General features: G+C 37.5%; 1 protein-coding gene across 6 annotated transcripts in view; it reads left to right on the top strand.

The window, feature by feature from the left end:
• IDE (insulin degrading enzyme) overlaps positions 1 to 26066 on the top strand; it is a 72776-nt gene that overhangs the window by 11714 nt on the left and 34996 nt on the right. For 4 of the 6 annotated variants that reach the window (XM_036438559.2, XM_036438562.2, XM_036438558.2 and 1 more), the window contains exons 2-5: positions 6994 to 7178; positions 8169 to 8376; positions 11771 to 11940; positions 25233 to 25355. In XM_036438559.2, coding sequence (XP_036294452.1) covers positions 6994 to 7178; positions 8169 to 8376; positions 11771 to 11940; positions 25233 to 25355 — 686 coding nt within the window. Of the gene's footprint in view, positions 1 to 3823; positions 3961 to 6993; positions 7179 to 8168; positions 8377 to 11770; positions 11941 to 25232; positions 25356 to 26066 lie in introns of those variants that run through there. The other 2 variants (XM_036438560.2, XM_045581906.1) reach the window with 2 other exon arrangements.

Raw genomic sequence — 26066 nt, 5'->3', positions numbered from 1 at the left:
CCAAAGTGTGGTACGCGTACCCCCAGGGGTACGGGAAGAGTTTGGTGGGGGTACGCGTTGCACCGGAGTTTGGTGAGGATATGCACTGCACCGTGCTTAGCTGCGCCTAATTCTACGTTCTCCTGAGTACGAGGGGTACTCAGCGTTACGGAATTATAGAAGGGGTACACATATGTCAAAAGTTTGGGAAACACTGGTTTAATGGATGCATCTAAAAAATAAGTTACCCATAACTTGACTATATCTACTGTAGTAATTATTTTCATATTCCCTTTTATGCATGAGACAATTCTATACTCTCTTCTCTCTTCAAACCTGCTACACATTTAATCCTGCTATATATTTTTCTTTTTCTTAGCAAAGTATAGTAAGAAACTTCGGTTCTCAGCCCAGGGACTCCTTTGGCAGATTGGAAGCATCTTCCAGCCTCCTTCCACTACTTACCTCTGTTTTACATGGGAAGTAGAAGAGGAAAACAGAAAATGTTTCTTGCATCATTTATTTTGACCTATTTAAAATTTTATTTCCTTGTCTTTGTTATTTGGGATTGTTAGGGGATTGGGGTCAGGGAAGGGCTGTGGGGGTGGTAACTGGAACTGAGAAAGGAAGCCATTTATGATTTCCTTGGTACCACCTTCTGCTCCTCCTCTTCATATGCTCCTCTTTCTTATAGGTCTCTCCAGCTTTGCCATGAATCAGGTATATGAATGCCCTTAGGCAAATCACTTAATTCTTGAGCTTTCATTTCCTCTTCTGGGGTTAAGGAGAATGAAAAGATTAAATTAGTTTATAAAGCATATGATACTTTAAAAATGGAGTGATTGTTAGGATTAGTATAGTGGCATCTTTCTCACATTTTCTAACAGCCTGAAACCTATCTGTGGAGGAAGGATACTTGTGAAACACCCTAGGTCACCAAATAAATGCACCTATAAGAAACCTTCAATAGCCTGGCCATGGTGGCTCAGTGTTAGAGCGACTACCTGAAACCAAAATTAGTCTGAAAAATGGGTTCACGGACAAAAACGGTTAATGGAGGAAAAGTTTATTGAGAGAAGCCAGTCCTGGAAAAAGTGCATCTGGGGTTTTGAGAGCAGGCCAATTTTGCTTCTCCCCCCTTTTCTCTTTCCTCCTTCCTTCCCCCCTCCTTCCCTGCCTTTCACTCTCTCTCCAAAAAAAACCCCCCAAAACCCTAAAACTTTGTGATTTATAGGACAACTTGTAATAACTGAACATCTGCTCTTATTCTGCAAATGACTTTCTTCTCCTCTGAAGCCCCAAGGCACATTGTACCTCATCCCTAGCTTGGATTGTCATTCATACCATTTATACCTTTCGGTATGTGAACCTCTTATGTATGTAGGATCACTGACTCTCTCATATATGTGGGGTTCACATACATACATACATATGTAATTAAATTTAGTTATTTTCTCTTGTTACTCTGTCTCATGTTTTCTTAATTATTAGACTACCCAAAGAAACCTAGAAGGATAGAGTAAAATATCTTCCTCTTCCATATAAGCTTGTCACTTGTAGAATAAACAGCTATTCTATATAATAAAAGGCTAATATGCAAATTGACTGAATGGCAGAACAGCCAGTTGCTATGATGTGCACTGACCACCAGGGGCCAATGCTCAAAACACCAGCTGCCCCTGGTGTTTACTGTGCTCAGCCAGAAGCCGGGCTCATGGCTGGCGAGTGTAGCAGTGGTGGTGGGAGCCTCCCCATGGGGAGTAGACCTACACCATCAGTCAGACATCCCCTGAGGGCTCCCAGACTGCGAGAGGGTGCAGGCTGGGCTGAGGTTCCCCCCTGAGTGCATGAATCTTATGCACCAGGCCTCTAGTCCTATACAATAAAAGTCTAATATGCAAATTGTCCCCTTGGAAGTTCGACCTACCAGGAGTTCCACCGCTCACGTATGACCGCACTGACTACCAGGGAGCAGTGCGGAATGAAGGAAGGCCCTGGCTGGCAGCCGGGGGAAGGAAGGCCCTGATCAGCCCTCATTGCCGGCCAGGCCTAGGGACCTCTAGTTATATATATGTACCAAAATTAGAACAAAATTTGCAAAAGCACATATCTCAAAAATGATACTGCTACAGGATTCCTTATTCATTTAAGTTTGTTTGCTTTTTTTTTTTTTTGTAAACACCTTTCCAAAAGGTACACAGTTAGAACACCTGACATTTTGCCTGAAACGAAGACAAAGCATTCTTCATGAGAAAACAATTTAATTGACAGGATTTTAGTTTAATACCACCTTTATAATCTAGCTTGTGTATGAGCTAAGGGGTACTGATGTCTGTTACTGAAGATGATTCCCTGAGACGTGTTACTTTTTTTAGGTCAAGTAGTGTAAACAGTATTTGGGAATATATAGTCTTATAGTGAAGCATTCTAGTACTACCTTCTTATTCTTATTTACCTCTGCTTTCTGTGGGAGAGAAATGTTTATAGTATGATTCTTATTTCAGGCATTTTCCCCTGAGATGCCACTCCTCGTTCAGGAGTGCCATAGGGTAAGCTCAGCTTCCGCCTGTGGTTTGGCAGTGGGTGGATGGATTCCACAGAAGGGAGGCTTTGATACATAATTGATTGTTAGCATGATCATTCACCTGTTTGGGTTTATAGGTCATTCATTTAGAAATTAGAAATGGATCAGATCTAACAAAGGCAGCATAAAGTTTCTCAGTCTATTCAGTGTACTGTGCAACACTTAAAGAGTTATGAGAAAAAAAGGATTGTAAGAGATCATCTGAATAAAAGATTATTTGCAGAAAAAATTTCTTCTTGACATGAGAATTTGGAAATGACTTATTTGGGAATTTGTTTCTGCAAACCTGCAAGTTAGGCCTTTATATGTCCAGATCTGTCAGTGAAAGTTCTGGTTGTAGTTCTATTAACACCAAGCTCTTGTATTTCTTCTCTACGCCTCATGTTTTTTTCTCAGCATCAGTCCTTTCCTCTGGTAACTCCCTCTTATTTGGCATGCTTCTATTCACCTACTCTCTTTCCTCTCTCCCCTCCTAAAAAGTTAGGTGTCCCCCTTCCATTACTCCCATAGTGCCCTGGACATATGCCACACAGTTAAAAGTTGATTTGTTTTCATGTCTGTCGCTAGACTGGATTTCTTAAGAGCCAAGGCTTTGGCATTCTCATCTTTGTAGCATGCATGGTGTAATGTCTGGATCTTCATAGGCCTCCTTATATGTTTCTTTGGATTTCGAGGTGCTGGAGTGGGCACAGTTAATAACTGAGTTCTAGTTGTAACTTTGACTCTATAACCTTGGACAAGTGATTTTAGGTTCCTGAGCTTTAGTTTTCTTATAAGTAAGATAGAGAACTAGCTCATTTGGGGATCTTGTTAAAATACAGATTCTGGCTCAGCAGGTCTCTGGTGGTTTCTGATATTTTACATATCTAACAAGCTCCCGGGAAGAGTCCTGCTAGTCCATGAACTGCAAAGAATTAGGTAACATCTAATGGCTCTTTCAGCTTTTAAATACTAACCTTCTGTATTGTAAAATTCTAAACGAAATTACAAAATATGCTGTAATTACTGAATATCTCTCCAAGATCATGAGAATGCCTAACACTGACAATTTTGTGCCTTTGATGAAGTTTCCAATGTGTGATAAAAGTCCCTGAAATTGAAAGTTATTCTAAGATTTTGACTTTGACAGGTTAAAAATATCAAATAAATGTCTGGGAAAGCATTTGATTTAGCACTAGCTTGTCATCTAAAAGTCAGAATACATTCTTGTTCACTCTTTGTTGGGTGCAAATTGGAGAACATTTGTAATAAATAAAATTAGTTTTGAATGCTGTATGCTAATGAGCAGAGATGGATAGACACGTGATCTCATGAGTATAAATACAGAGACAGGGAAGCTGTTGATGAGTTCATCATCAACAGAAGAGTTCCAGATCATTTCCTCAGTTCTCCAGAAGGTGAGAATCAAATTGTTGTAGGATGTGTTGGTAGACATGCTTTAGGTAAAGCCTGTGCTATTGAATATTGATTGCTGGGAAGGTCTTTGTTTGAAAATGCTGCTGTTAACTCTTTTGGCTTTTGCTTCAAGAAGTCATATTTGATTCAGGAGCATCGTCAGCTTGGAAATTTATAGTTGTCCTTGATCTCATATACAAATGTGTAAAAGTAGTTGGACTAATTTTTATATTTGTCTTATAGAATAAATCTATTTCTTTATTCTTAGCCATACCACGGATATTAACCAATCATAGCTTCATTGCCCAAATGAGTTATATAATGCTTCTGATTATATTTTTTCTTTTAAGAAAATGAAGATCTGGACACGAGAAATTGAACTCTGAAAAAAAGTACAGAATGTAGCCTATAGTTGAGGGTGGTTATCTTAATTATAATGAGTTTTTCACCTCCCATAGGATAAGACAGTTTGTCCTCCCTAACTGATCTGTATTTGATTTCACTACAGTTGTGGATTGGGTAGAAGTTTCAGAGCTCTGCCATCATCAGCATCAGCTTTATTACATTTTAGTTGTTGTAACTTTTGGTTCATGGGCAAGCACAGTAGAGAGCTTTGGGTGTAAACAATGACAGTGGAACCAAAATAGCCTTTAGTTTTTGCTCCCACTTAGTGGATTCATCACTAAAATCCCAGTCCAGGGAGGAGCCTCGGCATCTCTGGTGCACCCTGAGCTTTCTTAATGTTCTCTTTTAATGCTGCTGCTCATCGGAACTCACTTTTTAAAATGGTAATTTATACTGAACCCAAAGTTTTTAAAACCAGCTATTAACTGAAGGCATTTGCTGTAGTCCAGATTGCCCCTGGGGAAATACTTTAACCAGATTATTTTTGCGCCTATCTTTGGAGGCTTAGATAGACCATTTTTTTGTTACCCTGAGATTTTTTTAACCACAAAACCATTTTTTAAGACTTTGTACTCGGATTTTCTTTCTTTAAAAAATATATATATTTTATTGATTTTTTTTTTCTTTTTTTTTTTTTTACAGAGAGGAAGGGAGAGGGGGATAGTCAGAAATGTCAATGAAACATCGATCAGCTGCCTCCTGCACACCCCCTACTGGGGATGTGCCCACAACCACAGTACATGCCTTTGACCGGAATCAAACCTGGGACTCTTCAGTCCACAGGCTGACTTTGTATTCACTGAGCCAAACCGGTTAGGGCTATACTTGGATTCTCATCTGCCTTTGACGTGGATCATAAAATGGTTTGTGGCTAATGAGGTAGAAAGAAGTTGTTAATAATACTTTTTTACTTCCACATTGCTTTTGAATTTTCCAACAGTGGCCTTATATCTCAAAAAATGTTAGTATTATATTTTGTTTTTCAATAAATTTTTACTGCCCTAGCTGGTTTGGCTCAGTGGATAGAGCATTTACCTGTGGACTGGTGGGTCCGGGTTCAATTCCAGTAAAGGGCACATGCCCAGGTTGTGGGCTCGATCTCCAGTAGGGGGTGTGCAGGAGGCAGATTAATGATTCTCTCTCACCATTGATGAGAGAATCTCTTCTCCCTTCCTCTCTAAAATCAATCAATTGATAAATTAATTAATAAAACACATTAGACATTTTTACTATAAATAGGGTGAAACTATTAGCAATGTCTCTGTAAAGTACTATGTGGTTTTTAAAAACTGGTATTGATACATTTAGTATGACCTATGCTACTGATCTTTAATATTCCAAATATTCTTTTCTAAAGAAGATATCAGGGATGGTCTTTATCGGAGCAAACAAACCTCTTTGGTTGATGATTTCTTACTCAGAAGACTAGTTGCAGGTTATTTTAGAGAGGAAACTTTTCTGATAAAAGCAAACTGGATTTTTTACTCCATTAATCTCCAAAGATTTTAACACAAAAAAAGTTTTTATCCCATAAAATTGTATGTCTATTTGTGTCCCCTCTGATTTGCTGTTAAATCTGGATGTCAGTCTTTAAGGAGCAGTCAAATCCACTTCTTTTTTCTTCCAGGTGAGAAGCAAATGTGGTTGTGCAGGATCATTTTTTCTCTGTAGTTTAAGATATGTTTTTGGCTTTACTTTGATTAGTATATTCACCTACTAATAATAACAGGCTCAGTTTTTGTCTGTTAAGCAACATTCACTCCTAGTTTCAAAACATACATAACCCATACTCTGGAAAATCCCTTTGGCACTTATAATCCTTGCATAGCAGTCAAGAGCCCCTTTCCATCCTCATAACTCAAGCTTTCTTAGAAAAGAAAAGGACTATCAGAGGAAGAGAAGTAAATCCTTTGTAAGACAATTTAACATCTTTGCTAAGATGACTGGACCTGTTCCTGCTTTGGCATTCACCTTTGCACTGGACTACAAAAATTACTTGGGGTCCTTCCAACCTTGTTTATTTTTATGTTCCTACTTTTGCTGCCAAGACTCATAGGATAGCCCAGATCTCGTATTAGGACCTCACAGGTTTTTCCTCATTGAAGGTTGTTCCCCATGTTCTGGGCATGTGCATACCAGACTGATGAGTTCTAGATCTGTCCTATCTTTGAATGTCCTCAGGTTGAGCAATGTTTTGGATGACCTTATAATAATTCTTACAACTCTCAGCTCACTCTAGCAGATGCCTCTGAAATATGTGGGAAAGCAGTTATTGGTAATTGAAAACTGTATTCTAGGTCAGCACATGGGCCCACTCATGGCCCAACCCATCCTGTCTCAAATCCCCATCCGTGTGCTGTCCTAAATATGGCTCTACAAAAACAATATTAACATTTCTCTGAAAGAATGATGGGTAAGAGGAAGGAGTGGAATGATTATACCTTGTAGGTAGGCTATAAAAAGTTTCCTCCAGGGGTATTTTACCTTGTAGGTAGGCTATAAAAAGTTTCCTCCAGATGTGTTTTAATCTGATGATACAATAAATGGTTTTGTTTAATGTTACTCTTTGTTCTTTAAAAAAAAAAAAAAAAAGGCAGTTACAATCTAACAATTAATTTTTTTCTTTTAAGTTTCCACAAAAAGACCTACAGCAAAATGAATAATCTAGCAATCAAGAGAATAGGAAATCACATTATCAAATCTCCTGAAGACAAGCGAGAATACCGGGGGCTGGAGCTGGCCAATGGCATCAAAGTACTTCTCATCAGTGATCCCACCACGGATAAGTCATCAGCAGCACTTGATGTACACATAGGTACAATTTAAAATTGTGAAGTAGGCTTTGTTCACTTTGATTGACCTGATGTTAACATTTATTAGAACTTTCCATATTTGTGCAAATAAAGACCTAACAGTTGCCAGTTTCATGTACCTTATTTTGTACAATAGCTCTGTACAGCTATTGATAATCTACAGCTGTCTAAGTCAAATAATTTTACATTTATGAAGAACATCTTGTTAGGTTCTCAGCTGAGGTGACCTAGCAGCAAGGAAATTCATTCCCATCTTGTACTGTAACAGTTCTAATTCTTTCACTTTTGTACACTTTGGGTACAAAAGGAAATACATTTCCTAGTTCTTGTGTGCACATTTCTCCCATATTTAATGCTGCTTTACGTAGCTTGCTTCTTATCTATATGTACATTTAGTGAGGCATGTTTTCTTTCTGAAAAATTTTTGTTTTAACTCAGTGACATTTTAAAATTGAGAGGAAAAAGTAATAAACATATGTTGAACAAATAATTATCGCTGAACACAATACAATGTGCTTTGCAAATATCATCTAACTGTTATTCACACAACTCTCTTAAGTTAGGTGTGTATATAGAAAAGTGACTAAGGCAAGATGGAAAAAATATTGTGCTCAAAGTTTCATAGCTAATAGAGACGCTAACCCCCAAACCAGTGCTCTTAGCATTCTGCTATACTGTCTCCTGCAAAATAAAAACAGCAGTGAATTCACCCCTTTCCCTCCAGTGTGATGTGTGAGGAAACTAATGTCCAGAGAGGTTAAAATCTGCCCAAGGTCACCAACTAATTAATGTCAAAAGGTGGGGCTAGAACTAAACAGTATTGTTTTAGAGAAGCCTAGGCTTAGTTTTTTTTTTTTTTTTTTTTTTTTTTTTGATTGTATAGTTGGAGTTATGCTAACAGAAATTTCAAATCATCTGTGACTTATCTGTATTTGATTTCTTTCAACATAAAAAATGTTTTATTATATATATGTTTTCTCTACTTTTTACAGGTTCATTGTCAGATCCTCCAAATATTGCCGGCTTAAGTCATTTTTGTGAACACATGCTATTTTTGGGAACAAAGAAATATCCTAAAGAAAATGAATACAGCCAGTTTCTCAGTGAGCATGCAGGAAGTTCAAATGCTTTTACTAGTGGAGAGCATACCAATTATTATTTTGATGTTTCCCATGAACACCTAGAAGGTGCCCTAGACAGGTACTGCTGAATATTCTATACATTATCCAACTTTGTGCACTCATGACATTAATAGTAGCAGTAGTAATAATTAGTATTTTTACAGAGATGCCTTCACAGCTTTATAGCTTAACAAGAATATTTTAACCTCACCCCTGGGTTTTGTAAAAAAAGAAAAATAATAATATGATCTCATATATTTACTTTGTGGTAGAAGAAAAATAATGGTCTGACTTTAAACCAGTCTTCAGGCCTACAAAATGCTTTATTGACTTATAAAATTCTCACCAGTCTTTTTCATTCTAACTGGTATTACATATGAAGCAGGTGATAAAGAATAAACTGTAACAGAACATATTTCTGTTTCAGAATGCTAGAACTTAAATACTCTTATTTCCTTTAGTTCCTCTATTCTCAAGAATACTTAGCAGATATAGAATGTTTGACTTGCGGTTTCAACCCTGGGTACTTTTTGTGAAAGTATTTTCTATAACAATCTCCCTTAGGCCAATCTAATTTCTTGGTCAATTTTCTATTTAGCTAACAATTTAAAATTTTTGTTATATTAGTGATTTGATTCATTATTCAAAGTATAATTGTTTTCTTGGTGAATTTTCTGTATTATCAAGTGTGGTCTGGAGTTTTTTAGTGAATCTGTACTGAGTTTGACCTTGCAGTTTTAGTAATTGTCAACTTTATTTGCTTGCTTATCTTAATAATAGTAATTCTATCTTTTTTAGCAACCTAATAGTTTGAATTTATTCCTTAGAGCAAAGAATATTAACAGGATACATGGCTAGCTCAAAGTAGCCTGTTTCTTACTTATTTTAGCTTATGTTTCGATCTTTAGGCAGCAGCTTTGAGATATAATCATATGTATTCCCAGAAGACTAACAGTAAGTTCCCTGGGCTCATTTTCTGCTTTACAAACGCTACTGCAGATATTCATATAATAGATCTCTGTATGATGGAGGATGTCTGTTACTTGGCTCAGAGTGAGAAAAAAAAACCACTTGTATAAGAGCATCTTTTTAAAAAAGTGGCTTATACTGTTCATAATCATGACTCTTTATGTGGGCCTATCTAGTTATACTGTGTAACTATTAGGCACGTTTTCTAGCCTGAACATATTGACGTAGGTAGAAGAGATTGCATGTCCAGAAATAGCTCTGTTTCAATATATCTTTGATTATAGTTAGATGGATTTCTCTTTGGATTGGTGTGTTAAAGTGTTTATCATAGTATTATGTTTATGTACTTAAAATAAATATCAAATAATAACAGCCTCCTTGACACCTGGAGGGTGGGAGGTGTAGTTGCTCAGATGTTACAGATTCAGGAGTCTCTTAGATCCACTGAATAGTAGTTTATTCAGACAGACCTCCTACTCTCAGTTTCATTTGAATTCTGGATCTTGTTTTTATAAGATGGAGGCTAATGTTTCTTAAGAAGAATTACTGTATGAAATCACGATTGCAACCTGATATAGGAGAGTTAATTTATTAACTAGAGGCATTTTAATTAAACTTTGGTAATATTATTAAAGAATAGTCTCAAGGAAAGCATTTTAGTTAATTTTGTTAGAGTTACATGCCATGGTATTTGTGGAATCACTGCTTATTAAAATTTTTTTTTAAATTTTTAAAAATATATTTAATTGATTTTTTTACAGAGAGGAAGGGAGAGAGATAGAGAGCTAGAAACGTCGATGAGAGAGGAACATCAACCAGCTGCCTCTTGCACACCCCCTACCGGGGATGTGCCCTCAACCAACGTACATGCCCCTGACCGGAATCGAACCTGGGACTGACCTTTCAGTTCACAGACCGACGCTCTACCACTGAGCCAAACCAGTTTCGGCTGCTTATTAAAATTTTTAAATACTCACAATTTCATAGACGCCCATAGTTATGACTTAGTCAAACTACTATGTCATAGGTTTTTCACTCCATTTTTTTCACTAATTAAAGTAGGTTTGTTTATTTTTCTCCATGAGAAGAAAAATTCAAATAGAGTCTTTTAAAAGTAGGTCACTTAGTTGTCCTAAAATGTCTGAGTCTTAGTGAAATTGCACCTAAAACTGTAACTTTAAAGTTTCCTGCCTATGAACTGTTGCCTGCCTTTTCCTTTTTTGGAGAATTAGCCATTTATAACAAGGATTTTCATAGATATGCCAAATTGCAAATCTGCTGTCTCCATAAGTCTGCCTTGATTTTTTGCTGTTGTGACATTATGCTTAATTTATTTATTTTAAAATATATTTTTATTGATTTTCAGAGAGGAAGGGAGAGGGAAAGATAGAAACATCAATGATGAGAGAGAACCATTGACTGGCTGCCTCCTGCACGCCCCACTACTGGGGATCGAGCCCACAACCATGGCATGTGCCCTTGACCGGAATCAGACTCAGGACCCTTCACTCCCCAAGGCAGATGCTCTATCCACTGAGCCAAACCAACTAGGGTGACATTGTGATTTATAATAAGAAATATATATTTGGTCTTGGTTTTTGGTGCTGACTCATAAAACTCCTAAAAATCCCTTGCAGTTTCCTAAGTGGTTAGGACCATTAAGGTTGTAAGTTAATGAGGATTTGGGGGAAGCCCCTAGGTTACCTGAGGATGAGAGCCACATGATTTGAAATTTATAGTCTCATCCCTAGACCTCTAAGGAAAGGAAAGGGGCTGGTGATTAAGTTCAGTCACTAATGGCCAATGATCTAATCAATGAAGTCTCCGTTGGAATGATGGAATTTGGAGAACTCCTAGTTTGTGAGAGGAGTGTTCAGAGGGCATGGAAACTCCTCACCGCTTTCCACATACCTTGCCCTGTGTACCTCTTTTTTCTGACTATTCCTGAATTATATCCTTTTATAATAAACCAGTAAGCTAGGAAGTAAAATGTTTCTCTGGGCCCTCTGAGCTGCTCTGCTAAATTAATAGAACCCGAGGAGGAAGTTGAGGAATCCTCAGGTCGATTGTTCAGAGGGTTGCTCAGAAGCTTAGGTGACAACCCAGACTTGTGATTAGTGTCTGTAGGAGCCAGCATCTGATTTTTAGGTAGACAGTGTCGTAATTGAGCTGAACTGTGGGATACTCAGCTGGTGTCAGAGAATTGTTTGGTGGTGTGGAAAAAAAGACATGGGAATTGGTGTCAGAATCGGAGGTGTTCATCTTTTTATAACTTCGCTAATTATTTAACATCTCTCAGGTAGATTGACTTCTGAATTTACATATGTCCAATAGTATATTTTTCTTATGTTACTTAGAACATACTTTATATTCCTTTCTTAGTAACAATGGTAGTATTTTTCTGATTCTGTAGAATTAGTATTTCCTATCTGATATGTTTCAAGCATTTTTTCAAGGGCACTTTTTAAAAATTACAGCTTTTAAATTATGTTTCACACCCTTAGGTTTGCGCAGTTTTTTCTGTGCCCCTTATTTGATGAGAGTTGCAAAGACAGAGAGGTGAATGCAGTTGATTCAGAACATGAGAAGAATGTGATGAACGATGCTTGGAGACTCTTTCAGTTGGAGAAAGCTACGGGGAATCCCAATCACCCCTTCAGCAAATTTGGGACAGGTTTGTCAATAGCAGCTTTCATGCATTAATTCTCCTTCACCTCATTTAAACCCATGGCCTTTTTGCACAGTATTGTATTTTACAGTTCAAGACGGAAGATTTCAGAACTCATTTTTACACAGTGTTTTTATAAACTCACAGCCTGGAGCTGAGAAGTGGTTGTTATATCATTGTTACTTACTTTCATTTCTTGCCCCTGCCCTTAAGTATCTGCCTGGTCCCAGTGTAAGCACCTATATTGTGACTAATGACCTAAGATAAAGCCAAAGCTGAGGTATATGGGCTTCATGGAGAAAGTGGTAGGTTATTGAGAATAATGACCAAATATGAAGTGAGTTCGTTGGGTAGCAAGGTGTAGAATTGAATTTAGAAATTAGAAACAATAAGAATGAAGAAGTTATAATCCATTTAACAGGTGACTAGCATTTTACTTAGTAGTTCCAAAAGAAGAATGTCATACAGGAATCAGATTCTTGGCTTTGGACTTTATACATAATATTCAGGATGATATTTTCAAACTTGTAACATTGACATGATCAGTTATTTGCCCTGTAGAGGGTTTCTCTGGCCATCCCATTCAAAAGGGGGTCTTAATGTTGAAGGAGCAGAGCAGTTACAATTGTGAATAGATACTAACCAGAATTTCAAAGGGAGAAGATAATGGATCTTTTTATCCTAAAGTCTACTTTCTAAAGGGAGCTACAAAATTAATACTTTTCCTCCTACCTTTTAAGTTCTAGCTGGGCTAATAAATTAAAAAACATTAACAGGAGAAAATAAAATCTTAATACATACACATGAGAAATGCACGTAAGCATGAAAATTAAAAAAAAAAACTGAGGCAGCATTGGTTATATATATGACACTTTGGATAAAGGAGAAAGGTAGGGGGAATGGGGTATTAGATTTAAGAAGTGAGAGTAAGTGATTTACAGATAGTTGAGGGAGAAGGGAACACAGCAGGCAAATTCTTGCTAGGCAATTCAGAAACAGTGGGGGACAGGATTTCTAGTGAAAAGGCCCCAGCATGAAGTCCTCCATACTTAATTCAAATTAGGCTAAAATGAATATCCTGAAATTTCCTTCCTGGAGTAGGCCTTTCCATCTAAACCTCTTAGGCAGGAGGTCTAGATGGAGAAGGCCAAAGGTACGTTCTGAGTCTTGTTTCTTAATAAGCAGCTTAAAATCAATATCCCAGCAGGCAGCTTCAGGATGGCAAAACTTCGGTCCCTTCACTTCTAAAGAGAAGTGCTATTTAAAAAAAAAATTTTTTTTATTGATTTCTGAGAGAAAGGGAAAGGGAGAGAGGGATAGAAACATCAATGATGAGAGAAAATCATTGATCCTGCATGTCCCACACAAGGCATTGAGCCCGTAACCCTGGGCATGTGCCCTGATTGGGAATTGACTATGATCTCCTTGTTCGAAGGTTGACACTCAACCACTGAGCCACAACTTTGGGCAAAAGTGCTATTTTTAATGCTCAGTTCAAGATTAGGTGAATCCTCCTGCCCCCATTGCCTTCACCTCTACTCATCTGGGAGACAGACTGCTATAGAAGATGCACAAGGCCTCTGCCCTCACAGTGCTAAGTCTGAAAGGAGGTTAGAGGTGGGGATGACAGGGCGTGGAAAAAATTAATGTCTTGATTTTATAATTGTATTCTTTATTCATTTTTTACTAAAAGTGTTTACATATTTATTCAGTGCTAAAATATTTAAAGTGAAAAAACAAAAAGTCTCCCTTTTCCTCATCTACTTTTTTTTTTATTGTCCTATACAAATGTTAGATATTATTATTATATTTTTAATTTAATAAATCTTTATTGTTCAGATTATTATAATTGTTCCTCTCCCCCCCAACCCCCCATAGCTCCCCTCCACCTGGTTCCCACCCCACCCTCTGCCCTTATCCCCCACCCCTTACTGTCTTCATCCATAGGTACACGATGTTTGTCCAGTCTTTTCCGGCACCCCCCATAACCCTTTCCCCCTGAGAATTGTAGTCCACTCCCTTTCTATGCCCCAATTCTATTATATTCACCAGATTTTTTTATTCACTTGATTTTTAGATTCACTTGTTGATAGATATGTATTTGTTGTTCATAATTTTTATCTTTACCTTTTTCTTCTTCTTCCTCTTCTTAAAGAATACCTTTCAGCATTTCATATAATACTGGTTTAGTGGTGATGAACTCCTTTAGCTTTTTCTTATCTGTGAAGCTCTTTATCTTACTGATAGCTTTGCTGGGTAGAATAATCTTGGTTGTAGGTTCTTGCTATTCATCACTTTGAATATTTCTTGCCACTCCCTTCTGGCCTGCATAGTTTCTGTTGAGAAATAAGCTGACAGTCCTATGGTGCTCCCTTGTAGGTAACTGTTTTTCTCTTGCTGCTTTTAATATTCTTTGTCTTTTGCCCTTGGCATTTTAATTATGATGTGTCTTAGTGTGGTCCTCTTTGGATTCCTTTTGTTTGGGGTTTTGTGCACTTCCTGGACTTGTAAGTCTTTTTCTTTCACTAGGTGGGGGAAGTTTTCTGTCATTATTTCTTCAAATACGTTTTCAGTATCTTGCTCTCTCTCTTCTGGCACCCCCATAATTCAGATGTTGGTATGCTTGAAGTTGTCCCAGAGGCTTCTTATGCTATCTTCGTATTTTTGGATTCTTTTTTTCTTTTCTGGTTGAGTGTTTTTTGCTTCTTGGTATTTCAAATCTTTGACTTGATTCTTGCGATCCTCTAGTCTGCTGTTAGATCTCAGTATAATATTTTTTCTTTCAGTCAATGTATGCTTAATTTCTAGTTGATCCTTTTTTCATATCCTCTTTATTGGCCTTTTCTAGGAAATTCTTGAAAAACCTTATAACTGTGGTTTTGAACTCTATATCCAGTCGTTTTCTTTCCTCCATTTCTTTAATTTGTGATCTGTTTCTTTGTCTCCGCATTTTTTAAATATATTTTATTGATTTTTTACAGAGAGGAAGGGAGAGATTTAGAGAGCTAGAAACGTCAACGAGAGAAACATCGACCAGCTGCCTCTTGCACACCCCCTACCGGGGATGTGTCCACAATTCAGGTACATGCCCTTGACCAGAATCGAACCTGGGACCTTTCAGTCTGCAGACCGACGCTCTACCACTGAGCCAAACTGGTTTCGGCTGTCTCCGCATTTTGGCTACTTCCCTGAGTTGATAGAGTGGCTTTGTGTGTTAAGGTGTCCTCTAGGGCCCAGTGGCTTCGCCTCTCCAGTTACCTTAGGTGGACACTCTTGGTGCATCCCTTTGTGGGCTATGTGCACAGTCTTGTAGTTAAGCCTTGATTGTTGTTGGTATTGACCTTCAGGCAAGTTGGCTGTGAGGATCAGTTGTGTCTGCGCTGGGAGAACTTCTGTGCTGGAGATACCCTTATAGACAGGACTTGCAAAAGCCTCTGTGCTCAGCTTGGTTGGGGTGGAGTCTCAGGGCGGAGCAGACAACATTGGTTTCCATCAGCCCTGCCCTAATAGGCCCCTGTGTCTCAGTGTCCCTTGTAAATCACTGCAAGCACGTCTGAGAGAAATCCGCCCTCGAGTTCTGCCCGCTGTCAGACAGTCCAGTTTCTCCCCGAATGAGCCTGGGTCCCCAGAGTCTAACCTGGAACTGGAATTCAGAGCAGTCGGGAGCTTTTGTCTCCCTCCCGCTTCAGAAAGACAGCCTAACACTCAGTTGCCAGTCCTCTCCATGCGCTGGTCTCAGTACCTCTGCCTCCTGCAGCTCCTCTGAGTTGCAGTGTGCTTTTCTCTTTCCTTCTAGTTGTAGAAATTCCACTCAGCCAGCCTTCCTGTGGTTCTGGATGATGCCCGTTTTTGTCCTTTAGTTGTAGCTTTGAAATTGTTGTGCAAGGCAGCAGGTTAGGTGTTTTCCTATGCCGTCATTTTGGTTTCTCCCTTCTCATCAATCTTGCCATTCCCATTTAACAAATTTAATTGTTATAATATGTTGCTATCATTTTTAAAAAATAAATATTTATTGTTCATATTATTACAAATGTTCCTCTCCCCCCCCCCCATTACTCCCCTCCACCAGGTTCCCACCCCACCTTCTGCCCTTTCCCCACCCCCATTGTCCTCATCCATAGGTGCACAGTTTATGTTTAGTCTCTTCCCACATCCCCCTCTCCTTTCGCCGCTCCCCCGGGTTTCCGCCTTACATCCCAGGCTACCTTTGTTTGAGCCTGGGTCCCCAGGGTCTGGCCTAGAACTGGGGTTCAGTGCTGTCGGGTCTGGGATTCAGCACAGTCCGGAGCTTTTATCTCCTTCTGGCTAGGGAATGCCATCAGGCACTCAGTCTCCCCCTCCTCTCCGGCTCTGTCCTCACAGCGTGTCTCCGTACCTTAGGCTTTTACAGCTCCTCTGATTTTCCTTCTGGTTTTCTCTTTCCTTCTCGTTGTAGAATTTTCAGTCAGTCGACTTTCCTGTAGTTCTGGGTAATGTCCATTTTGTATTTTAGTTGTATTTTATTGAAATTGTTGTGTGCGGCTGCGGTTAGGTGTTTACCTGTGCAGCCATCTTGGATCCTCCTCCACTATGTTGCTATCATTTTAAAAATACTACTTTGGGGATTATAAAATTACATGAAGCTAATAGATTGCTTTGTGCACTTTCAATTTTATGTTTATTATGTAAGTTAACTTGGGGGACTTTTTAAAAAAGGCTATAAAGAAAGCTTTCTTTCATTTTGGATACCACACTATTATATCCAGCGGCAGTCAGGGAATTAGCATACCTTTACAGAATTCTAAGTTGTTTTAAAAATTGCATTTAGAAGCAGTAATTCTTTGTTCTTCAGATTTATATACTTGGCACTCAATATCAGTATCATTGCTAAAATAAATTCTGAGGTCCCTGAAATGTCTCTGTAATGCCAATTTGTTTGAAAAGTGGCTTTAGTAGAGAATATCAGCATACATGAAATATTAGAAGGGAATGTGAGTTAAAAATTTTTTTAAAAAAAATTCTTACACCCAAGTAATTGTTATCCTTTGGCGGATTAGATACTTATACCAACAATGCTGCCATTGTGCAGAGCGAGTTGGGGCTCTTCTTTGGGAGTTGCCTCTTTTTAAATAGCCTCACTGGTGACAAATCTCAATCAGTATAATCAGGAAGCAGACATAAATCTTTCAGAAATAAATCCAATGAGGAGGGTGAGTAATATTATTTCACAAGCAAAGAAAAAAATGTCCTAAAGGAAAGTTTCAGGAGTGATTGGTAAAGAGAAACATTGAATGGCCATATGTATATGGGTGGGGTTTGAGGGCATATAACCATTGACAAGTCTAAGCAGTTAGTCAGCATAGGATGAAGTAATATAAGCAGCCAAGACATGCATAAGCCAGACTCGATGCAATAGGACAGAAACTGGATGTAAGTAGTGCAGATGCCAAGTTACCTTCTGATTTTAGAAATACAAATTAACACTGAACTTTTTGGAGTAGATGTTCTGTCATTTCTAAAGTCATACTTTTGAAACTATAATGAAAGATCTAGCCGAGACCGGTTTGGCTCAATGGATAGAACGTTGGCTTGGGGACTGAAGGGTCCTGGGTTCGATTCTAGTCAAGGGCATGTACGATGGTTGCGGGCATATCCCCAGTAGGGGGTGTGCAAGAGGCAGCTGATCGATGACTCTCTCTCATCGATGTTTCTAACTCTCTATCTCTCTCCCTTCCTCTCTGAACAAAATCAATAAAATATATTAAAAAAAGAAAGATCTAGCCCTAGAAATTACACATAAAGAGGAAATTTTGTACAAGTGATCCTCAAAGAAAAGTTCTTTTCAGAAATTCATGCTTAATTTATTTCTGTTACTTTTGAGTGACTTCAGATGTTTCTGTGAATGTAGGCCATTTTGCCCATCAAGGGATTATGACTTATTATTCTAATATTAATATTAAGTATAACATATTTTAAAGAATATTTACATAATATCAGGAAAATATGGGTATTTTTAAATGAACAAAATCCAAACATTGTGTTATTTATTTTTAAGAAAACCTTAACAATATTTGTTCTTTACAGTATTTTCTCATGCTTTAAGAGTAGTATACACCAGTGGCTTTCAACTGTTTTTTAAATAACCCACAATAATAAGGATGTTTACTCATCAACTCGGCACACATACATATGTGTTTGTCTAAGACCTAAAACAAAAGTTTTACCAAACATTATCTATCTTACATCTTAGGATGAAATCTGGTATCCTCATTATATTGTTTCTTTATAAGAAATTCTGTTCTGCAAACACATTAAACTTATTTTGCTATGATCAAATGGATTTCAAGCCACAGTTTAAGTAAATCAAAGTCATAGGCAGTCATTTCAGTAGACCTAGAAAAAGCATTTGATAAAAGTCAGCACTCGTTCATGAATAAAAACAACCCAAAACTCTTGCTTTGATAAAAATTTATCTCAAACATCATGATTAATGGTGATGTTTCAAAAGGATTTCCACTAAAAGTAAAAACAAAACAAGGACACTCTCTAATTACTTTATTTTGTTCAGCTGTACTATCATACTAATTATTGCAATAAGTCAAGGGGAAATGTGATATTTAAAAGGTGGAAAGGAAGCAAAAGAAAATTTTGCTTATTTCCATATGATATACTTGTTCGCATACAAAATATTCAAAAAAATCTTTAGATCAGCCATTAAAACACAAGATAATTTACCAAGTTGCCAAAAGAAGAGAAACAAGCTAAAATTATGTTCTTCATAGATACCAAAATTCTCAACAAAATACTAACAAACTAAGTTCAGTAGTACATTAAGAGCAAGTGGGATTTATACCAAGGATGCAACAGTGGTTCAACAAAAACGATGTGATTGATTACATAAACAGAACCAAGGGTGAAAATCATATGATTATCCCAAACGATATAGAAAAAGCATTTGATAAAATTCTACTTCTATTTATGATAAAAACTCAACAAACTGGGTATAGAGGGAACTTACCTTAACTTGATAAAGGCTTTATATGCTAAGAGCACAACTAACATCCTCATCACTGGTGAAAAGCTAAAAGCTTTTCATTTAAGATCAGGACAATCCAATTGAAAAATGAGCAGAGGACATGAAAAGACATTTATCCAAAGAAGATATACAGGTGGCTAACAGACAAAGGAAAAGATGCTCAACTTCATTGATCATCAGGGAAATGCAAATTAAAACCACAGTGAGATCCCACCTCACATTCATCAGAATGGTGGTCGTTAATAAATAAGTGCTGATGAGGATGTGGAGAAAACGGAACGCTTATGCGCTGTTGGTGGGACTGCAAAGTATGGAGATTCCTCAAAAAACGAATAGATACACCATACAACCCTGGCAGTTGACTTCTGAGTATTTATCCAACGAAACCAACAATACTAATTTGAGAAGATATATGCAGCAGTATTTACAAGAGCCACGATAAGGACACAACCTAGATATCCATTGATAGGTGACTGGATAAAGAAAATGTGATATATAAATTATTATTTCAAGTAACTGTAGATACATTAACCTAAACCTTCAGGATCCTGGGTTTTCAGAAAACATTTAAGATTTTCATGATTATAATGATCAAGTTGACCTTTTCTTGAGGATCTTATCAGACAGACATACAGTTGGAGACAGCTGTAGTTTTTTTTTTTTTTAATAATTTATTTTTATTCTTAAAAAATATATTTTATTGATTTTCCACAGAGAGGAAGGGAGAAGGATAGAGAGTTAGAAACATCGATGAGAGAAACATCGATCAGCTGCCTCTTGCACCCCCTCCTACTGGGGATGTGCCCACAACCAAGGTACATGCCCTTGACCAGAATCGAATCCGGGACCTTTCAGTCTGCAGGCCTATCCACTGAGCCAAACCAGTCTTGGCTGTAGTTTCTAAAATAGATTTTTAAAACTTCAGTCTTTCCTGTAGAATGTAAGAAATATATGGCTGACTTTCAAAAAATAAATTATATTTCCTTGAAAATCAGCATTTATATACATTAGTTCCTGAGTTTATAAACTTTAAAAAAAATAGAATTTAAATTGTTACAATGAAAATATAAAATAACATTTACTGAGCTTTACAATTTACAAAGCCCTATTCATGTCTTAACACTTTTTGACAGAATTAAAACCTAAATTCAGACTGCTATGCTGAGGCTTAGCATGGATTATTAATTTAATCCTCATAGTAATCCTGTGAGATCGGTTCCTTATTCTTATTTACAAATAAGGAAGTGGGTTTATAGCTAGGAAACCAAGCTAGGAAACCAAGGAGTTAGGGACTGAGCCCTTGCTTTTAACCTCTGGGCATGTATCCATATGACCCCCCTATTTTACAGATAAAATAAATGAGCCCTTGGAGTATTTAGAGTCTGTTCCAAAGTTACTTAATTAGTGCATGATTGAGCCAGAACAAGAAATCCCAAATCTTCCAGCCACCAAGCCAGTGCTCTCTCCAGCACACTCAGAGTGGCAGTTCCATGGGGTCAGCAACCCTGACATCCTCAGTCCACTGTGGGAGCTCACTGTAATGGTGATAGAGCCAGATTTCGGTAGTGGCATTTTATTTTATGTACAAGATCCAGCTGAATTCGCACTAAATTAGGACAGTGTGTGTCTGGAGACTAAACTGCTATTTGTTATCTCAGCCATATTCACGTTGTTTTCTACACCTGCATTCTTCTTTTCTTTATTTTAAAAATGTTTTCATTGATTTTAGAGAGAGAGAGGAAGGGAGAAGGATGTAGGAATCAGTGTCACCTGCATGCCCCTTGCTGGTCTTCAAGCCTAAAACCTGGGTGTGTGCCCTACCCAGGAATTGAACCTGGGGGCCTCTTGGTTCGTGGGTTCATGTTCAACCACTGAGCCACACTATTCAGGCCACACCTGCATTCTTAGGTAGAGGAAAGTCATATGGACCTTTGACTGAGCTCTCTTCCCTACTTTACTGCGATAGTTTCTATGATATACTCAGAAAGTAGAAGTACCTCCTACAATTCAGATCATAGCAGTAGTAGCTGCTGTTTATTGTGTATTTTCTACTATACAACAAGTATTATGTTAAATACTTTGACACTTTTACAGATTTATTATTTGTCTTAAAAGAGATAAGTACAAACACAAACATTACAAATACAGTTTGAACATCTGATGTATACTTCTCTAATTGCATTTTTCTCCTAGCTCCTGACAAGTAACCACTATCTTAAGCTTAGTGATTATCATTCCCATGGTTTTTTTTTTTAATGAAAACATTCCTAGTTATCTATTTACCTCTAAGCAGTATATTGTGTAGTTTTTTTAAATCTTTTCAAAAATGGTATTTTATTGTAAGTCATCTATACCACTTGTATTTTTTCTTTCAATGTTATATTTTTAAGAGTTATCCATATTGGGTAGTGTGTCTTGATAAGTTTTTCAGTCTTATTTTTGCTACTATTTGAGTAATTCATTGAACATGTGTACCAGTATTTATCATTTTCCTGTTAATGGAACAGTGCTGCTGTGGTGAGCATTCCTTGTACATGTTTCCTTGTACACAGAGTTTCCTAGGGTACTAGGAGTGGAATTACTATATAGTAGGACATGTACATTTTTACATTTAACAGATATTACCTAATTGCTTCCTATGGAGGTTGATTTAATTTGCACTCCCTCATGCAGTGTCTGAGTTTTCATTACTTCATGTCCCAAAATAGCCCTTGGTGCCATCAAACTTTCCATCCTATTTATTGGATGTTGAATGCTGTTTTATACTTTTCTTAAAATACATTTTTATTTATTTAAGAGAGGAAAGAAGAGAGTGAGAGAGAGAGAAAGAAACATCAATGAGGAGAGAGATTCATTGATTGGCTGCCTCCTGCATGCCCTCCACTATGGATTGAGCCCACAACTTGGGCATGTGCCCTTGACTGGAATCGAACCCAGGACCCTTCAGTCCACAGGCCGACGCTCTATCCACTGAGCCAAACTGGCCAAAGCGTGTTATACTTTTTTACAGGTTCCCCCCCACATACTAATTTGGTATAAGCCTAACAATGTCAGGATAAGAGATTGAGACTAAGAGAAGTTAAATAACTTGTTCAAGATAGTACTACTGGCAGATAGTTTATCCTGGATTAGATGGTAGCTCTGCCAACACTAAAGCCAGCATTCCTCTGCACCTCCCTACCTGGGTAGGGATCCTGGTGCTGACAGTAATAGAGTCCACTCAGTAATGTTAGGATTACTTAGTGGAGTTCTGTGCATTGTGTCCTGCTTTTTCTTTCATTTCTATAACTATTTCTTGAGAATTTCCACTAGCTAGCCTTCCTGTTTTTAGAAAACTCTTAAAGGGATTGTTCTAATAGCAAGCCTGGCTCTGGCCAATTTGTACCTGCTATCCATGTTCTCTGTCAGTATATTGAGAGCTCACTATCCTGACCCAAGAGGGTCACAGTGGAGAACCTTTTCCTTTTTCTAATTCAGGAGCTTCTAAGGGTACAGAACTGCCATCATAGGATGTGTTTCCAAGTGGACCTCGGGTTCCTTTTTGTCATCACATAGTAGGAAGACAACAAACAAATGAGAACGTAGATTTGTAAAATGGTATCTGTTGGCAGCTAAAGCTAATTTTCAGAACAAATGTGATTGTCTCTGCTTAGCCAGAGATCCAGTATCATTCGATTTTTACCTTACGTGAGCAAGATTGCTGTTGACACAGCACCTTATTTTTCATTTAACTTTGTATTGAAGTATAGTAAATTTACAGGAGTATGTGTGGTTTTGATAAATTGTTGCTATTTTACTTTTGCTGTTAGTGGAAGAATCAGTTGAATGAAAGTACTGCTATTATTTATGTATAACTCGTTTAATTTTCAAAACTTGAGCTCACGAATCAGCACCCAATCAAAAACAGAACATTACCAGCACCTCACCAGTTCTCTTTGTGCTCCTTTGTAGTCACTCCCCACTCCCCAGGGTAACCTCTGCTCTGCCTTTCATAACCCAGATTAGTTTTTGTTTGTATAAATGAAATGATAAAGTGTATATACCCTTTTGTGTCTGGCTTCTCTTATTCAGCCTTAAAGTTGTGAAGTCCATCTATACTATTGCATATAAATAGTGGATTATTCATTCTCTTTGCTGTATTGTATTCTGCTGTGGTCTTTTGGCTCATTTAATATGACGTTTTCAGTATTTTGCCATTGATCCATGTCTTAGTGTTTTTGGTGTATGCTCCTGCTTTTATTTCTGTATTTTAAAGTGGACCTAAAGGTCAAGAGTAGAGATTAGAATGGTAAGATATTCAGGTAAGTTAAAATCAAAACAAGGATGAGCTAGAGCTGGTTAACCTGAAAGAATTATTTATTTAAAAATAATTTTTTAATTGTTGATAGTATTACAGATATCTTATTCCCTCCCCCTTTGCCCCCTCTAACCTGAAAGAATTTAAGTTCTAGATTGTCGCTATGATCTTGGTCTTCTTAAACTTTGACTTGAGACTTTTTTTTTTTTTAACCAGAATATTAACTAGATTGTGAATAGGCAAATCAGATCACATTCAGATTTTTAAAAATCTAATTTCTAATATAAAATTTATAGCCTATTGAAATAAAACTTAATTTCTCTAAATTTGTGTGTCCCAATGTATTGATCTTTGTCGAAATATTGTAGGGATTTGAACATTGTAAATGACTAAAGAAGCTCTAATCCTCGTCTGTTGGAACAGAGGCTTTTAGAATCTTCACTTAGTGGAAAAGGGAAACACCATCAATTCTCAAGTTTCGCCATAAAATGAGAGAGCTTCAAGCCATTACCCGCAAAAAGTTTTTTCCCCTGAAGAATTGAGACTCTGAGTACTTTTAAGAATATCCGAATCCTCTAGTACACATGTGTCAAACACAAGGCCCGCGGGCCAAATCCGTCCCGCCAGGCCTTGCAATGTGGCCCACACCGCGTTGTCATCACTGCACTCCGCTGCGTTTCCATCACAATGACAGTTTATGACTGTTCAGTAAACCATTCGGCCCGCGATTTAGGCTGGATTTTAGATTTTGGCCCCTTCTCTGATTGAGTTCGACACCCCTAGAGTCTAGTAGATTGAGGGGATGTCCCAGGATCCCACGTAGGCCTGATCTGGGATTGAAGTGGATCTTTGGTGAGAAACTGAGAACACTAGTTAAGAACCTGGAAACTTGACTGGCAGACTACTGCTCGTGAAGATGAGTACATTGGATTGCTTTGTGACGTGAAAAAGGTTAATGATCACTTATACACGCACTCCACTGGTTCTGTTAATTCAAGCATCCTCAGGCATGAATCTTGGCTCCAAATACTATGCAGTTCTCTGGGTCTAAAGACTGGGTCTAAGATTGCCTTCTGGTGGCGCTCTCTGCATATCCAGTTTAGTAAAAAAAAAAAAAAAAAAAAAAGGACTCCAATGTCAGCTCATCAACCTATTATTAACCCCAAGGGGAAAATTACATCAAGACTATGTTTTGCCATAGTTTCATGTTTGCAGATGAAAGTCAGAAGTCCATTTAAGCAGGAGCAATAATAAAATTTATTATTCTAAGTAGGATCTTAAGATACTTATAGTCAAGGTGCCATTTTTAGAGTCACCAATTGTTGAAATTCCATCTCAGTCTCTAAATAACCTTATTAGAAAAGTAGTCCTTACTAGTTTGAGTATTTGCTTTGACATGCATATTTCATCCTAATTTGATTAGTTATTTGATTTCATAAGAGATTCCATAGTGGTATTATCACTTGAGACTTACAAAAACAACACTGCATCTTATTTTTACCAATCTAGATCAAATTCATGAAAACTTACATCACATATTTAGTTCTGCAGCCAAGAATAGTACATTTATTTCCACAAGTAACTTGGCAAGTTCCAAAAAGATCCCTTAGTGGCTTTGCTAAATTAATTGTGTAGCATCTAGGGAATTAAAGTAAGTATGAATGAAGGCCATGTGGATCTAATTTTATCTTATAAGTGCTCATATTACCTATTATCTCATAGGGGTTTTAAGAAGTATAATTTTTATAAAGCACTTTAAGTTCCTAAGGAAAAATTCTCTATAGTTTTAAATGTCACTGGTTTGTTCTATACTGTTTTGTTTATCCAGCTTCCATTCAAACATAGATATATGACTAATCACTGTGTGTGTCAACTTGAACTCTGTTTTTTAAGTTTAACTTACAGCAATGTTGCAACAATTACAAAATTTTAAGTCCACATACTAGTAGTTTGTGTTTTCTGAGAAATGTTTTTTCTACCTTTCAGGTAACAAATATACTCTAGAGACTAGACCAAATCAAGAAGGCATTGATGTAAGACAAGAACTACTGAAATTCCATTCTACTTATTATTCATCCAACTTAATGGCTATTTGTGTTTTAGGTCGAGGTAAGAATCCTTGAACTTTTTTTCACTGAATTGGGTAATAAAAATTTTTCATTTTGGCTTTTTCAAAGTATTTGGAAGAAGGATATACAATATTACCTTTTATCTGCTCAGAGGTTTTTGAAAATGGTCTCCTTGTAGAAAAAAGCTTAGGCGATTTTTTAATGGAGAACTGAAAAAAATATAAATTAATCATAGGTGCTCTAGGCATATAAAATAAAGGAAGTATAAAAGAATAGATTGAAAGATTTGATCTGATAACAACTCAAAAACTAGAAACAATATTAAAAGACAGATGATGATAAACTGGGAAAACTGGAATGTAAGCAAGAAAGGTTTGATTTATATATCTATACTAATAAAAGGGTAATTTGCTTACTAGACTGGACATCTTCTGGAATCCTTCTAGACAAAGCCACTGGTGGCGGGATCAGAGGCAGTTAAGGCTATCAGGCCAATAGGGGAGAGCAGTTAGGGGCAATCAGGCAGGCAGGCAGAGGTGGTTCAGGGTGATCGATCAGGCCAGCAAGCACAGGAAGCACCAGGGGAGCCGAGGTAATGCTGGTGGCTTGCATCCTCACAGGATCAACTTTGGGAAAGTTGGTATGAGGCATTACCACTTAAAGAGGGACCAGAGCTTCTGCCCAACTGTCAACTTTGATTAACTGTGGGCCCTGGTCAGTAAGCAGACATGGGTAAATGCTGCCAAAAGCA

This window comes from Pipistrellus kuhlii, unplaced genomic scaffold, assembly GCF_014108245.1.
Source record: "Pipistrellus kuhlii isolate mPipKuh1 unplaced genomic scaffold, mPipKuh1.p scaffold_m20_p_15, whole genome shotgun sequence".
NCBI classification, from domain to species: Eukaryota; Metazoa; Chordata; class Mammalia; order Chiroptera; family Vespertilionidae; genus Pipistrellus; species Pipistrellus kuhlii.
The sequence above is the reverse complement of the archived record's forward strand: the minus strand, read 5'-3'. Positions and strand labels throughout refer to the sequence as shown.